At 34.3% G+C, this 13,927-nt stretch overlaps 1 protein-coding gene across 4 annotated transcripts in view; it reads right to left on the reverse strand.

The window, feature by feature from the left end:
• LRCH1 (leucine rich repeats and calponin homology domain containing 1) overlaps positions 1–13,927 on the reverse strand; it is a 116,115-nt gene that overhangs the window by 31,289 nt on the left and 70,899 nt on the right. For 2 of the 4 annotated variants that reach the window (XM_063149310.1, XM_063149312.1), the window contains exons 9-15: positions 12,795–12,907; positions 11,231–11,298; positions 10,088–10,174; positions 7,210–7,246; positions 6,390–6,503; positions 5,037–5,084; positions 3,773–3,845 (exon numbers count right to left, since the gene is read on the reverse strand). In XM_063149310.1, coding sequence (XP_063005380.1) covers positions 3,773–3,845; positions 5,037–5,084; positions 6,390–6,503; positions 7,210–7,246; positions 10,088–10,174; positions 11,231–11,298; positions 12,795–12,907 — 540 coding nt within the window. Of the gene's footprint in view, positions 1–3,772; positions 3,846–5,036; positions 5,085–6,389; positions 6,504–7,209; positions 7,247–7,349; positions 7,440–10,087; positions 10,175–11,230; positions 11,299–12,794; positions 12,908–13,927 lie in introns of all 4 variants that reach the window. The other 2 variants (XM_063149313.1, XM_063149311.1) reach the window with 2 other exon arrangements.

Genomic DNA, 13,927 nt, shown 5'->3' on the forward strand with positions numbered 1-13,927 from the left:
TAATGAGCACTCAGATGAGAAAAAAATACTGTCAAGTTTCATTGATCGTTTTATGTTCCAACTAACTTGAAATACAAGCATGTCCCAGCATAGCTACTAACACTGTGCTTCAAGGTCTCTACAAGCCACCCAAACTGAAGGCACTAGATTCACAAGTAATGTCACACTACAGAACAGGAGCAAGGGAACAACTTCTCACTTCAGAATACAAAGTGCTTTGCGACTTCGAGTTTTGTCAGTGCTTGCTTCAGCCTCTGACAATAGAAATTTTTTTGTCTGTGTTGTCACTTTTTTCAGCAGAAACTAAGAAATACAGTGACCTAGATATGGCACAACACAAAGGAAAAACAACTCTTGATTGCAAGATGTTCTAATACAGAAGCTGTTCTAATGTCTGCTTCAAGCCAGACTTGAAGGTCTGGCATATTAAAGATAACATAAGACCTTGGCACCACCTTGAACATTTTAATTAATTCATGGATGAAGAAGAGAGAATTTAAATTTATTTGCTATTTTGAGTGATTCCTTTTCAGAGAGCTAATGCACTTCCCAAGAGGAGAACTACAGCTCTAACAAATTGTTTCTGTTCAATGGAATTTTTTCAAGGTTTTCAAAATTAATATGAATTTGAAAAGTCCATACTCTCTGCAAATATTTAAAATACAGAAGGAAATAATCTGAAAAATTTAAAAATCGTTTTTACATGCAATGTAAACTTCTGACCCTTGGAAAAAATCATTCAAGAAATGTAAGCACATTCATTACCTTTCAAAATATTTTCTTTGGGTACTTTGGGTTCTTTCTGTCAGCCATCAGATATGAAATTTCCCGATGTTTTGCCTAGCTTAAAAATGAAAGTATAAAAGGACCTTCAGTCCTGAACACATATCAGTATGTACTAACACAGAAGTTTAAGCCACTGTAGTTTATCCTGTGGAAGCACTTATATTTGTGTGTGTACTTCAAAAAACTGGAATCTTTACCACAAGTCTAGAACAGTTTACTTTCACCTTTCCAAGAGACATAAACCATTATGAAATTATGAGGAAGACGGAAAGTCAAATAGAAAGCAACATTCACTTTAAACAGATGAAAATAAACACAGTGAAAATAAACTCTCCAATTTCAGAAAAAATACAGTTGCATATATTTTCATTGAAAATTTGCCACTATTTTTTCCACAGAGCATGGTGGACACATTTTAGTTTGAACACTTCAATGTCCTTTTAATGTTGCACTTGGATTTAAGAGATTTATAGAGCCAATTAATTCAAATGCAAGCTCTAACAAAATTAAACAGTTAGAACTCATTAGGACTATTTAACTTCATTAAAGCTTACATTTCCAGTAAGTTTTAACATTTCCCCAAAGGCCATTAAGAACTGAAATAAAAAAACCTATTAAAATACACTACAAACTAAGCTGAAAAACCATCCTGGGTCACAGAAATGCTGGACCTCTTCACTAGCTCAGCTCTATGAAAATAAAGCAGTGTACAATTAACAAGTACAAATTCCAACCAGTGGTAGAATGGTTCAAATGCACAAAAGTTGTACAAAGTTTTAAAGGAAGTACAATGAAGAAACTACAGACCTGCCAAGCAAACCAGCTTTAAAAGGAAAAACATGCAGGCTTCACAAACATGCCAGTATTCTCTGACATGTACTACTTCTACCTCTAAGTATTTCTTATGTGTTAGCAAAACAGCAGAAGATGAAACAATATGAAGCTTTCCTATGCCTGTGCAAGGTTTCATTTTGCTGCATGGTGCTACATAGCTAATATACTGTATTTTTATCTGAAACTGGACATAAAGTTTTAGTATTGACAAGTTCCTCTATCTTACAGGGTATAAATTTAAGGTAAGTTGACTGAAGCTAGACATGATCAGGTGAGAAACTGTGCAGTAATGGGTTCATCTTAGTCCCTGTAGTACCTCATATGGAAAAGAAAATAAATTCACATTATGAAGTTTAATGCAACCATAACATGACCAAAAGGATCCCTAGTACTGGCATGCTCAAAGATTTTAGAATATATGAACTTCAATTAGTACAGTGCAGAAAATCAGCATGTTCTAACCAACTGACTTTGGTATTCAATGAGGCTACACAGAGCTGCAATATATAAAAAAGGATGAAGTGTAGGACTTGTGAACACCTGGTCTTGAATCACGTGACTTGGAGATTTTGTTGCAAACATTGCAATCCAGTCTTTCCAGAAATTCTCTCAAAAAAAGAGTCACTAGGCTATTTCACCTGGACCTATTCTAGTCATGAAGTATAAGAAACTCAGGCACAGCAGGCCAAGATTCAAAAGTGCATGTGAACAAGAAGTCACAGTCTTGCACATTCTTCCACAAAGCAACTTCCAATCCTCAGCAGATTTCACTGTGGGCTCAGAGCACAGCCCACATCCTGTGAAAGCAGCAACATGGCCCAGGCTCCTTTTATTTTTTTCTCCTGACAGTGATATTGCAATATTGCCACTGGACTACGCAATATTACTCAATGTTTTATTTTCAACAGATCCTGAAAGAACCCATTTGCTAATAATTTAATCTATATTTTAATTTTATGTAGAAATATCAACATTTCTAAATCATCAGAAACAAGACAGACCAAGTTTAACATTCTAACAACCAAAGAAATGCAGTTGAACAGATCTGTCTAACTATATATCACAACTACATGAGAAACTTAAAGTATATTCCTTCACAAAAACAGCTTTCTAATACTTAAAAAAAAAAAAAAAACAACCAAACAACAAAAACCAACTAAATCTATGGGTACAATTTCCTAAACCTTTTCGTGATGTTCCACCAGCAGTTTCACAAACTGCTGCCATTATTACCAAGTATTTTGCTATGGAAACTACAAGATTGTAGGGGTTTACCATCACTTGATTAAAAGCATTTGTGGTGGATGAGAGAAACCAGAACGACAGTCTCAGTATGCTGAAACATATTGAAAACCTACAGCCACTCATTAGAGGCAATATGGCATGACTTAATATTGACTACCTCCACACAGAGAAGACAAAAACTGAATTAAATCATGTAGCTAATCCAGTTTTTAAGGGAAGATGTTAGCAAGTCCTCAAATACATCTCTAAGTTTGGGAGGTTTTTTTGTTGTTACCTGGTTTTAGGTTTAGTTTGTTTGTTTTCAAAGAAACTGCTGCTTGTTAAAAGACTGGTGGTTATTTAGATACAGTGCATTGCAAATTCATTGAACTCAGTTGCTGGCTGAAGTAAAGATGTAATCTTTCTATAATGCTTGATCTTTACTCAAGCCTAACTACTGACAGACTCAATGAAGTGAAAAATTTTCAGAGCAACACAAATGTTTTCCAAAATAGCCTAATTATTCACACATATTATTGAACAAAATCTAAATTGTATCATCACATGCCAATCAACCAAAAAATCTTATTTCAATTAGTATGTCAGCACAGATGATAAATACATATATGTATATAAAATATGTGTAGTTATATCCAAACACATTTTTAATATACATACAATTTTATAGAACACCCAGTTTACTAGTAATGGATGAAAATTGCTCCATATATAACGTGCCAAATAAATACTTCTTACAAATTCAATCTTTATTCAAAACTAGAGAACTCCAAAATATTCTAAGCTTCTCCTAACTGTATGGAAAATGTTACATTGCTTACTTCTTAAGGGGGAGAAAAAGAGGTACCTAATTATAACAGAGATGTAAAAAATCCCAAACCAGTACACACAAACCAGTTTCCCACATTACCTGATCGTGGCTTCAGGCCAAAAGGGATTGTGGTGTTTGTAGTAGGAGACATTGCTGGACTTTTATCCTTATTCTGTGTAATTCCAGAACACACAAAGTTAGAATAACACCCAGAAAATATCTTAGCATATTTGACCATGCAAAATGCAAAAATTAACACTACTGCGTGCTATAACTATTCCCATAATCTGATCACAGTATAGTCCCAAACCTATGATAATCTCCCTTTTTTATTGCACCCTATTTCTCTGGTAGAAAAGACTAGATTCTGACAAAAGACAGCAAGATATTCCCCCTAGTTATAAATAAGTTCAATTATTTATCAGTTTTCTCCCATGTCATCACTTGGTTCCATCAAACATACATTTTGTGGCAGAGTACATTTAAAAAACCAAAGTAAAGGCATGTTTTTTCCTTAGACACATTTGTTTCTTTCACAGAATTAATTACTACTCTGCATGGTAACACTGAATTTCTGCATTAAAAACAGAAAAGAGGAAATTAAGCTTATGCCTCAGAGTAGGATCTCCCCTGACCCTGAACTCAGCTAAGAGCTGCAGCAGGAAGAATGGAGCAGCATCATACCACCAATGGCAACACAGAAAGAGTCCTGTGACCAAACCCTATAATGATAATCCCACTTAAAAAGTGATTTCACTGGGAGCTGGGAACTACAGAATTCCCATCACCAAGACTGGTGGATAGTGGCTGGGTGCTCACAAATTTGCAATATGCTTATGCCCAGTGCAATACAGAGAGAGAGGGCCTATTTCTGCACCAAAAAAACAGAAAGAAGGTAAATAATCTCCATAAGGAGCTCCATGTGGTTTTTGCCTTTTTGATCTTCCAATGAGATTTACACTAGAAAGCTACAGGATCAATAAAATTAGATTCCTCTCTGATAACTAATCAAGGACATGACACAACTGTGCAAAAAAGAAACTGCACTGAAATCAATAGAAAATCTTGTTGAACAAGGGAGAATTAAAAAAAGAAAATAAAAATTGTGTCTGAATGGAGAAAATGTAAAAAAATTAAATGTTTTCTACTAAACTGCATAACTGTGAAACAAAATTATTAGAAAGCATATTTTTATACCCTAGAAAATCTTTGAGATGACAAGATTAAACCACATGCCAAGCAAACCACATATTCATTTCTGATGCAAATCTCAGCCATATGTTCTGTGGAATTCAGTTATGTTTCATTTAGTCTATGAAACATTAATATAAAACATATAAGAGACAAACAAATGACATCTTACCTCATTGTGAGAGGTTTGCCCGCTTGTGTTCCAAACAATTAGATCATTCTGCATATTTGGAAAGTAAAAAAAAAAAAGACAAGACAAAAACATTTCAGAACCTGTATTAGTGATACACTGCAATGGGAAATTTTAGTAATTACAGTCAGATACATATTAATACTTAATTATTTTTTTCAATGAAATTAGTAATTTGCATGAATCATAAATGCATCTATTGCTAGCTGAAGAACTTTATTAAAAAGCATGTGGAAACGATTCACACAGATTTGTCATTAATTTTTTGCTTCAATACTAAGGGATTAAAAGTACTTTTTTAAGATTTTAATGTTTGTTGGTTAAAATGTCAATTTTAATTAAACTATCACGAAGGTTTCATTAGCAAAAACAGATTATTTCAAATGCAGATTTGAAGGGAGATATTCTGTAAACAATTACATTTATAATTACAGCATAACATACCTTTTGTTACCACTTCTGTTATAGTTACATAGGAAACATGTACACCCCATTGATAAATATGAAACAAAATCATTAATTCAGCAGTGATCATAACTCAGCAGAAAGACAACTGGCCTACGTAAATTATAATTCAATCCAAAACAACTTCCCTAGTATCAATTTTTTTTTTAATTGACAAAACATAGAAACACAAGAGAGCACTTGGAACATTAGGTCCCAACAATCACAGAGCTTTATCACAGTAGTATTTGATATTATGATTATACATACAAATATTTGAAAAGCATCAAGATAAATTAAAAAAAAAAACCACCTATTTCTGGATAGAACAGACAATATTAAGGTACTGCCAATACAGACAGCATCCTCTGCAATTTTGTTCTCACAATCTCCTTATTCAAGGTTTTTTTGTAGCTCTACATTTCTGGATCATTACAATGTACAAATCTTCAAAAATTTTTAAACTTTAAAAACTATCATCTCAACCTATATACAGTCTGTTTGCAATATTAAATACAATAAAAAAACCTGCTGTCAACATGAACTTAGAAACTTATATAACTACAAAAGAGTATTTGGGGTAAGGGGAGAAAAGGAGTCAGGTACTCCATTTTCTTGAAGATCAAACTTTGTGACGACATTTTTTCCAGGGGAATGCAACCCCTGCAACTACTATGCTTTTGTTGGATATATTTGTTATATAAGTTTTTTCCAAAGGGATAGGTCTTAATCAACTTTCCATTTACAGTCAAACCTTGAGATTCATGCTAAGGCAAAAAAAAGCTCAATCCCCACACTGGGCCTAAACCCATTATCCCCACATACAATTGAGAGAATGCAATGATCCATTCCAAATGCTTCCACATTTATTGCATCTGGACACTTCCATACCTGGCTCAATGACCATTTTTCACCCTGTTCACAAGGTCTTGCTTCAGGCTTTGCTTTCTCCATAATCAAGTCCCTCCTCCTCTGGAATTCCAGTTCCTCTTCAGCATTTTCTCTCTGTAAGACAAGTAACTCTTCTGTCTGTACTACTGGAAATAGATTTTTTTTTTCCTTTTGGCATAGCATTACCTTGAAGTATTTAATACAAATAGTGTGATGAAAAGCAGACAGAAAAGCAAGTACATACTATGTAAGAGCAGTTCCAGCACTAACAGGTGGATAATGTAAATCTAAACCAGCTACTTGATAAAAAACATCATTTCACCAGACAGGATACAGAACAAATAATAAGCAACATATATCACACTGTAAAACTCAAACCCCTTACTATAACTATACTCTCTGCAACTATAGTGACAGTAGTCTGGAAAACCACTAATTTTTATTTTACAAATTATTTTGGGGTTATTCTTAATGAATATACTACTGTTTTCCTACACCAAAAGGAGGAGATTTGGTAGGAGGGGGGGATCTAATGGTAGCTGAAGATGAATAGCTGAACTGACATACAGGGAGACAGGGTGGGGAAACTAAAATGAAAAAGTAACAGATAAACACAGAAAACCTTCACATATAGAGACACATACACACAGACAAAAATAAACAAACCCCACAACAATTCCATAAATTAGCTTTGCCCTTCAGCCTACTTACTTTATACCTTCCCTACTTGGCAGATGACCAATTGAAATTGAAATTGTGGACTCATTTTCTGTCTTTCGCCCCCCAGAATATTTTGTAATTACACCCTCATTTAACATACCTGACCAAGAGAAGACATGTCCATGTGCATTTGACCACTATGTATAAAGACAAAGGCAAATATGTAATTCATTGTGTAGCAACTTGAACATGATGCATCTAACAATTATTTTTTTTTCTAAAGAAGGTATATAAACACACTTTACTGTAGACTCATGAAATTCTAAAACTGTTGCTGGTTCTATAGGATACAGATTCACAGCACTGATCTCTGAAATACCCATGCTTAATCTGCAAGGTTTGAAATAAAATCATTGTACTGGACTATAACTTTGGCAACCATTATGTTTAATATTTAATTACAAAGAAATATATACATGAAATACTTTTATAGTTATCATTTTAACCTGTTCAGTGTCATCTCTTAAGAGCTTTTGGAAATGCCTCCTGATGCTTCAGTTCAGTCTGAAGCATCATTCATGATTTCACTTGCAAAGTACCACCCTGAGCAATGGTTTGTATCAAAACAAAAGGACCTGTTTATTACCAAAACCCATGCTGTTATCTAGAAACCTGCAGATTTCTGTATCTAATCTCTAGCATTCAGAATTCAAATGAAAGCCACAGCCCTGCCCAGATATTTCCACTTAATTTACAGTGGCTGAAAACAACGCAGTGAAACAGAAAATGAGAGAAAGCAGGAAATATAGGAAGGCAAATATAGAAATACAATGCAAACATCAAAAATACTGAAAAAGGTTGAATTCGAAGTCTCTTCCCAGAAACAAAATGCTGTCTATGTGTAATAGAGTATGCAGATTTTAAATTCTGCAGAACACTGGAAACAGTGTCCTGCAGAACAGCAACTGGACAAGTTTAATAATCACATCCACTAGCAAAAACAGCTTGAAAGAATTCCAGTCAGTGCACATTAAGCACACCAGAATCACCAACTGCTCCAGCCCCTACAGTGTTTTCTCCTAAAGGGCCTTCAGTGTGAGATAAGGATGGTCCTGCATAGAGTTAGTTATTTCAACCAGGTTACCTTGACTAAGCCACCAGAGTTATATGGATGCACAAAGGAAACTGGAAAAAGTTACAGTTGCTGACACGCTCTAGATTTAAGTTAAAAGCAAATACAAGTTTTGTGCATCTTAAAAATATGGAGCAACAATAGCATTTACATTCCTTTCTGGACATGAAACTTCTTGAGTATGAGAAAAATACGAAATGCCATAAAATAAAATAATTATTTTAAAAAAATTATGAGGAACCCATGGCTCAGAGGACTGAAAGTCTATGGCATCATTTGACAAGTATTGGGTACTCAAAGGTATCTTGCTGCTTAGGACTGGATGCTAATACACAGGGGTGTACATTCAAAAGCTTATAAGGCATTCAGAAAATTAAATATAAATGCTCATATTTTAAGGTTAGAAAAAGAAAGTGCAGCCACAAACCCCCCAACATGCTGTAAAAACAACAGTAGAGAAATACAGACATACATGACATGATTTGTCACCTCTAAAAGTAATTTTTGAAATTTACTATAGTATTACTAATGAAAGTATATCTGTGTGTAAACAAAAACCAGTTTTTCTGTATTTTATTGACCTTCTTAATTTAACAGAAGTACTAAATATGTAGGAAATATTAAGGCAATGTCTGAAAACAAAAAAAACCCAAAATGACTAAATTTATCAGGCTATCAACTGAAATATTTTTGCTGGTGTTTTTTCCAAAACAAACGCTTTCCTTTTTTAACTACAAGACTCTTCTGAGAAAGTAATAAGCCTCATATGAGATGCAGAAAAAATGGTACTAGGAAGCTAAAGAAATTTCCTAATTGTTTATTTCCTAATTTTATATTTTATTAAGCAAAAATATTTTTGATTCAAGTATTTAGTGTATGATTCAAACACTCAAGTATTCTTTACATGATGCAAAATAAAGCAGTTAATTGTCTCTTTAGAAATACTATCAGGAATCAACTTCTGTCCTAAAAGTACAAAAGTCTACTAGGTGAAAAAGCAGTTCAAAACAGGCATTTAAAGTAAAGAACAGTGTAGTCACAAAAGCAAGTAGCTATCAAGGGAGGAAAGAGAACCAAGCATACTTAAGGCTGAAGCGACAAGGAGGTTTTCCAATCTTCAGATAAATGAAGCTGCAAACCAGCTACTTCATAGAAGTAAGAATTAAAATGAGTTTTGAAATGAACTTAATTTCTGAAGGTGATTACACTAAGAAAAGCAATAGTAAGCATCCAGACAGACAGAACTACAGGCACCACTACTGTCATACTTCTCCAGTAGGGCAATCATTTGCTTTCTTCTAAACGCTTATTCTTTTGTTTAGCCACAGTTCCAGAGCCATTCTACGTGACTTTGGCCACTTAAAATGGGCATCTAAATTATGAAAGCTTGTCTTTTGTAGTCAGGGGAAACATAAATAACTTTCTTTGCCTCTTCCTCCTTTGGATTTCAGAAAACTAAAGAAACTCCACCACTAATTCAGGCACCTCCTTTAGGTGCGTCATTGAATTGGCATGAAGATGGGCCAGAAGCTCTTCTCATTCCAACAATATATACCAAGCATGAGTAAGAGGAAAATTTATAGTCCCTACAAGAAATGTGACAATCCTAGACAAAACTTCAGATAATCACAGTAGTGTGCATGAGATGAATGGTTAAGGGGTGTCCTCGCCTCTGGTTTCTTTGGTCTCTTCTTAATTTACTGGGAATCTTGTCTAGATACTCGAGAGAGAATTAGAGTTTCCTTCTTAACTACCTTGCACACACTGGTATGCTAACAAAGCACTTGCTAACTCCAGAGAGCTTTCAGTTGTCAGTTAAAAGAGAATTCTAATGTAATTCATAAAAGAAATAAAATATATTACATTATATTATTATACTACTATATATCAGCTACTGTAAGCATACCTGTTGGAATCCTGTAATAAATCTACAGCTTCTCTTAGTTGTTCTATCATTGCTATATCAATAGTTTGTTCTTCTGATAAATTTATTCTATAACAGAAAACAAAAACATTCAAAAAAAGGTACAACAGCAATTATCAAGGGTAGTCTGAATTTCAGTGTGAGATGTCTACCTTCCAGCTGGCATGCAAATACTACAGGGAGAAAAGCCTCTCTGCACACTGGGATGTACTGAACTTAAGGAAAGAGCTCCTTCTGAAAAAAACTTTTCAACACTTTGTCCTTAACAAAGCCTCCCAGCCTAATACATACATAAATAAATGCGATGAAGCTAAAACTTTTAGCACTGAATTAAACAGAATGACTTCTTAAAGTTGAGCATTTATTTACCATTTAGCATATATTTATGAATGCTCTTAAAGGCACTCATCCCATGTATTGTTTCAGCACAAATAGTAAATACAATGAGTTTTTATAAGGGCCAGCTTGCTTTCTTTTGCTTTTCAACATTTATAGTTCTTTTTGGGAATTAGAAATATAACCTCCCATTAGTTCTGCCAATAAGGCTCTTTCAGAAAATATTCATTCTTTCCTCCCTTCAGGTTTGGGTCTTTTTTTAATACTATGTAGGACTACACTGTTCTGATGAGTGACAACTTCACAGTACAGTCATGTTGAATTTCCTTTCCTTATGTACTTAGCAACTGATGCTCATTTGTACTACTCTGGAATTAATATCTATAAACTAATGATTGCTTCAAGGTTAAAATTATGACAAGTAAGAAAAAGAATAAGATATGTTTTCTAATTAAATTGATTTTTTAAATGTACATTAAATTTAAATCTTGCAAGTTTTGATTATCTTTTTTCAGCAATGCCTTTAATAAACAATATAAGTACATAATTAAAAAAGACTGCATTCTACATAGATAAAAAGTTATTGGGGAATACAAATTAATTAGCTGTAATATAACATCCACTCTATTTAGCAATAAAATGTAAAATACTGAGCACACACAAAATGCAAGGTTGTTATTGCCTTGCCTCCAAATCTGCAGAATTATTAATCAGCAAAGTCATACCAGTCCTGGTCAAACTAATTAAAAGACATAGCTAATTATTAATAGATACATAAAAAATACTCACATTTCGTCTGCTTGCCATTGCGTGTCCTCTTCTATTCTCAGTAATTCATCACACTCTGCTGCTCTGCTCTGTAAGCAGACAAAAGTGATAATGAGACCTGAACTTTGCAATTATGTAGGCAGATAAATTTGCTTTCCGACTCAGTACTGACCTAATTTATGTAACATTTTAGGCTGACTGGTTGAAGCAATCCAACACTTCTGCTCTATTCCTTACTCTACCCCCTTCTAAGATACTGATTACAAGATCTTCTATTCAGAAGATTTTATTGAGGTCAACAGCCCTTACTCTCTCTTAACTGTGAAAAGAAAGTCAAGCAGCATAACAATTCTTTGTTCTATGTCCCAGATTCCATTTGTGACTTTCTGGCACATACAAACAATGCTTCAGTTAAGCACGATCCCAACTCTCCTTCTCCTCGCTCTCCTACTGCAGCCAGATTTGTTTTCAAAGCAAGGAAATTCCAAACATGCAAACAGTGGCAATTACATACTTCATGCATAATTATTAACAGGATTCATATTTTACAGTTTTGACAGCCATGAATAATTTCTTTTTTAAAGAGAACAAATTGGAACAAAAGTTGCATCCAGGAATTCATATCAGTCAGCCAGTTATTTTGGGTTCAATGTAGCCAAATTAGATCTCCCACACCTATAAACCTGAAGCGCTACTTATTTGAAAACCTGAATCTTTTTTATGCTTCCACTTGGTATTTAGCAACTCCTTCATCTCAGGCAGGAGCACGGAAGTAGTTCAGCTGCCAGTAAAGACAGAAGTTCTCTGAATGAATATGTATTTGTACTTCTAGAGAAAAAACAGCAGAAAACAGAGGCTCATCCTCCTTTGTGTCATGTGTTTGGCACATCAGTTGCATCATCCTGTACCAATAAATTCTGCCCAATTCTGCTGTATGTGACACTGAAGACTGTACCAGCTTCTCTAACACTCTCCAATGATGGCTCATTTCCCAGTGACAATCCCTAGTAGAATGAATAAAGCCATTCTTTTTCATCTTTCTTCACCTTACAGGAATAAAGACCATGATGTTTTCCTGTAACAAGGGTACGTACCATAAGACAACAAAAATGCAGCACTGATTCTAGAAGGTGATTTGATATAATTTGTCTTTAAGGATCTCTCAAATGCTACTATAATGCTTAAAAAATTGAGAAAATGTATTTTAATACCATAACATTATTTCAAAACTTTAGCCTAGAACAAAGTCATCTCTCATTTCAGCAATGAAACCAACACAATAAATCACTCAATTCAAAATATAAAGCAAATCACACAGAAAAACCCTGCCATTTTCCTTAAAGCCTTAAACATAGTTAAAGGATAACTCTCACATATCCTAAAAAGAGTTCTGGGTAAATTGTCCTAGATCAATTGTAATAATTTTAAACTTACCTGCCTATTTTTGCTTTCTGTATTTTTAGAACAATTACTATCATCTGCATCTCTTATTCATTAAAATACCTGCTGTTTATCGTTCCTGTTTACTCTGCACTTACCAAAGTAGCAGAAATATTTTCCCCACTTAACATTGTGATAAACTTGCCTTAATGTAGCTCATAAATTCAGTAGTAAGAGTATCCTGTTCATCAAACTGGTTTCCTGTTTCTCGTGACTTATCATTGACAAACGTGTGAGCAGATCCTTGATGGAATTCCACTAGGAACAGCAATGAAAAAAAAAAATTAGAAGAATGATTTAAAAATGAAGTTTAAATTCACATTAAACATTTCAAACAGGTTAAGATCCTGTCATTGATCCTGAAATTGGCATCACTGTAACCAGTGATGCCAATTTCTAAGTTGTAATAAATCCATTTCCTGGGCATATACAGTTGTATATCAGAAGCACCAAAGCAGGCATGAAGGAGCCAGTTTTGAACTACACCAAGTCTGTCTTGCCAGTAGTAATACAACAACACAGCTGGACAGCTGTGCAATGTTTTAAGAAATTCAGATGTCTTAGGCAGTGACTTGCAATTACTTGCAACTGAATGCAATTTCAGAGTTACCATGCTGTAACAAACCAAACACCCAGCAAAATTAGTTAGAGCCTGTCCCAATCTTTTCCCTATGCATACTATTTCCAAGGATATGAAGCTATGATTTACCCTCTCCAGTTTGCTAATAAACACTGTAGGATAAAATCCTGTTAACACTCTCCATATTTTACCAAATTCTGATGAGTTCTCCATGGAACTTCATTAAAGTGGGTAAGAATGAGGGTATGCCATCTCCTATTCATGTGGTTTCCCTATGCAGCTTGCTGACTTCATCCTGCCATTTATCATTAGTATGTGCAGAACTGGGAGAACAAATGTTTATCTATCAGTATGTAGTGTAATTTAGAAAAACGTAAGTTACTTTTAAAAAATTGGATAAAATTAGATCTCTCACAAAATACAAATAAATTTACTTGTTTCCAGAGGTGATGCTGACTGACTAAAAAAGCTTTATATATACACTAAGTCCAGCTATAGAAATAGACTCCATTATTGCACTTTGCTAAATTACTGACCACTGATATTAGCTGAAGGATAGTACAGCTCAAACCAACTTTAACTTTTTTCCCCCCAGTCAGAATCAGATCTTATTAATTCTTGAGACAAGGTGCAGCAAGTTTTTTGGAACTGTTGTTGAAAATTACTAGACAGACTCAGTATAGTAAAGATTTTCTAAG

Source organism: Melospiza melodia, chromosome 2 (genome assembly GCF_035770615.1).
Source record: "Melospiza melodia melodia isolate bMelMel2 chromosome 2, bMelMel2.pri, whole genome shotgun sequence".
Lineage (NCBI taxonomy): Eukaryota > Metazoa > Chordata > Aves > Passeriformes > Passerellidae > Melospiza > Melospiza melodia.